At 39.3% G+C, this 2,466-nt stretch overlaps 1 protein-coding gene across 1 annotated transcript; it reads left to right on the top strand.

Annotated features, from left to right (window-relative positions):
* On the top strand, positions 1–2,151 carry LOC110492214 (UDP-GlcNAc:betaGal beta-1,3-N-acetylglucosaminyltransferase 7). Its single transcript, XM_021566315.2, has one exon. The coding sequence runs from the start codon at positions 377–379 to the stop codon at positions 1,622–1,624; it is 1,248 nt and encodes a 415-aa protein (XP_021421990.1). The 5' UTR covers positions 1–376; the 3' UTR covers positions 1,625–2,151.
* The last annotated feature ends 315 nt before the right edge of the window (positions 2,152–2,466 follow it).

Below are 2,466 nucleotides of genomic sequence, written 5' to 3'. Positions count from 1 at the left end.
AAAAGTGAGTAAGGGGAGAAGCTCGTAGGCGACAGTCACTTTTCAAACCAGTCTGCAGGTGGTAGACTATCTCTCATCGAATATTTTTTATTTTTTTTTGCATGATGTAACAAAGATTGTTTTCTCAACGAAAATAAAGTAATTGTAAGGGAATAGCACGGTGGCGTAGCCAGTTTATTTTCAATGTAGCTGGACACGGAATAGTTGCTCTGTTGACTCTGTAGCCAGCCTATATTTTACACGCAGCTCTCCATTTTTCAAAGGATAATGATGGACTTCAAATGGACACTAATGAGTAATTAAATGCTATGAAAATAGGGGTGCCTATTCAGTTGAAGTATTTCTCATTCATTCATACGCGTTTGGCGCTATAATTATGGATAATTTTTTCAGGAGAAAGAGGATATTGAAAACTCTCCTGAGCTTGTCTCTCGTTTTTGCGTCTTTAGTGATGATTTCAAAGTTCAAGCTTGTGGATAACAGCATCAAGGACGATATGGAGGTTAAAAGCATGGGACACGCCGGTTGGTGTGGACCTGAGTGTGATTTATACAAAGGAAAACGCATATTGAAAAGCAGTTTGGGAAACTACTCGCCGCCAGTTATTGGTGATGATTTGGATGCGCCACGGATGACCGTCTCCAACACTACTGCTTCTACTTGGGATGTACACGTTATGAACTGCAGTGAAGATTCAGCCGTAAGGGAAAACGATTGGTTTCGACGTTTGGACACGAGGTTCCACCAGTTTGTGTTGCATAGACATTGTCGATATTTCCCAATGTTGATAAACCATCCGGATAAGTGCAGGAATGGAGACGTGCACTTGCTTATGGTGGTGAAATCCGTTATAGAACAGCACGATAGGCGAGAGGCAGTGCGCAATACCTGGGGTAGGGAACAAACTATTGATGGTAAGAGAATAAAAACGCTGTTTCTCCTTGGAAGCGCTACAAATGGCAAAGACACTAAAAACCTTCAAAAGTTGATTGAGTATGAGGACATGATATATGGAGACATTCTCCAATGGGATTTTATGGACACATTTTTCAACCTCACCTTGAAAGAGGTAAATTTTCTGAAATGGTTTGATATTCACTGCTGCAGTGCCAAGTTTATATTCAAAGGGGATGATGACGTTTTCGTGAATACAAATAACTTGCTGGAACTTATTCGTTTCAAGACTGAGGACCGCAAAGTTGTAAATGTATTTGTTGGGGACACCATCTCCAAAGCCATCCCCATCAGAAACCGCCAGAGTAAATACTACATCCCCAAAGAGCTGTTTGACAGACCGTACCCACCTTATGTTGGTGGTGGTGGGTTTTTAATGTCCTCACAATTAGCTCGGAGACTGTTCGTGGTTTCAGAGGACTTGGAGCTCTATCCGATTGATGATGTCTTTTTGGGAATGTGCCTCCAGAAGCTTCACTTGGCACCTGAGATGCACCCGGGATTTAGGACCTTTGGCATCATGAAACGCAGAGTGAGCCCAATGAACAGCGAACCGTGCTTTTTCAAAAACCTAATCGTAGTCCATAAACTGAGCCCTCAGGAGCTACTCATGATGTGGAGCGTAGTAGAAAATAAGGAGCTGGTTTGCGCCAAAAGGACTGCACCATGAGTGTCAACCTACAGCTCAAAAGGACTCAAAGGTTATGCAGAAATATTGTAAGATTTTATAATTGAATTGTAATATTTGTATGTAGGCCTAGTAGGGCACTAAAAATATCCAACTAAGAAAGAATGTGAGAACAATCATGCAGTGATTTTTTTTAAACAAATGTTTATGAATGACATTCTTTCATTCTCACCTCCCTGTTTGTAATGTTTTTTCTAATGTAGATGGGTAGACCCAAATCCCAACAGGAAAACCAAAAAAGTAAATGCACATTCCTTAGGTCTACAAGATGAACCACTTTTTCAGCCAAATCTGTAAATAAATGGCAGCCTTTGACACTGAAAAACCCTTTTCATGCTACAGTTTTAGTGCTTTTGAGATGATGGATGTGTTTGTAACACTGAAAAGGTGGAGATTACATGAAAATAGAATTAGGTACAAAATCTATAACACATTGAATTATATTTTAAGAGTCAAAACTTGTTTTTGGTTTGATGTTTGTAACAGATTCAATAAATATGTATTTGTTATATCAGTGTTTTACTGTAGTGCTGGGTAAGAGTTGAGGGCTGCTAGGTGGATATCAAACACTAATTGTTGGTGTAGAAGTGTTGGTGTAGAAGATTGCAACAGGTGCCTCTAAAATACATCTTTGACATCTCAAACAAACCAGAAAAAGAGCAACATCAGCACTGTCCAGCTTCATTTAGCTTCATTTAATCAAACATGGATGTTTCAATCTGTGCACAAAATGGTTGTAAATCTACAGTCAATACTGATGGATATGTACTCAAAATACACAAGGACAATATATACACCTACGTAATTGAATAAATAAGAGACAA

This window comes from Oncorhynchus mykiss, chromosome 16 (genome assembly GCF_013265735.2).
Source record: "Oncorhynchus mykiss isolate Arlee chromosome 16, USDA_OmykA_1.1, whole genome shotgun sequence".
In the NCBI taxonomy this organism is placed as follows: domain Eukaryota; kingdom Metazoa; phylum Chordata; class Actinopteri; order Salmoniformes; family Salmonidae; genus Oncorhynchus; species Oncorhynchus mykiss.
This window is presented reverse-complemented; position numbering and strand designations above follow the sequence as displayed.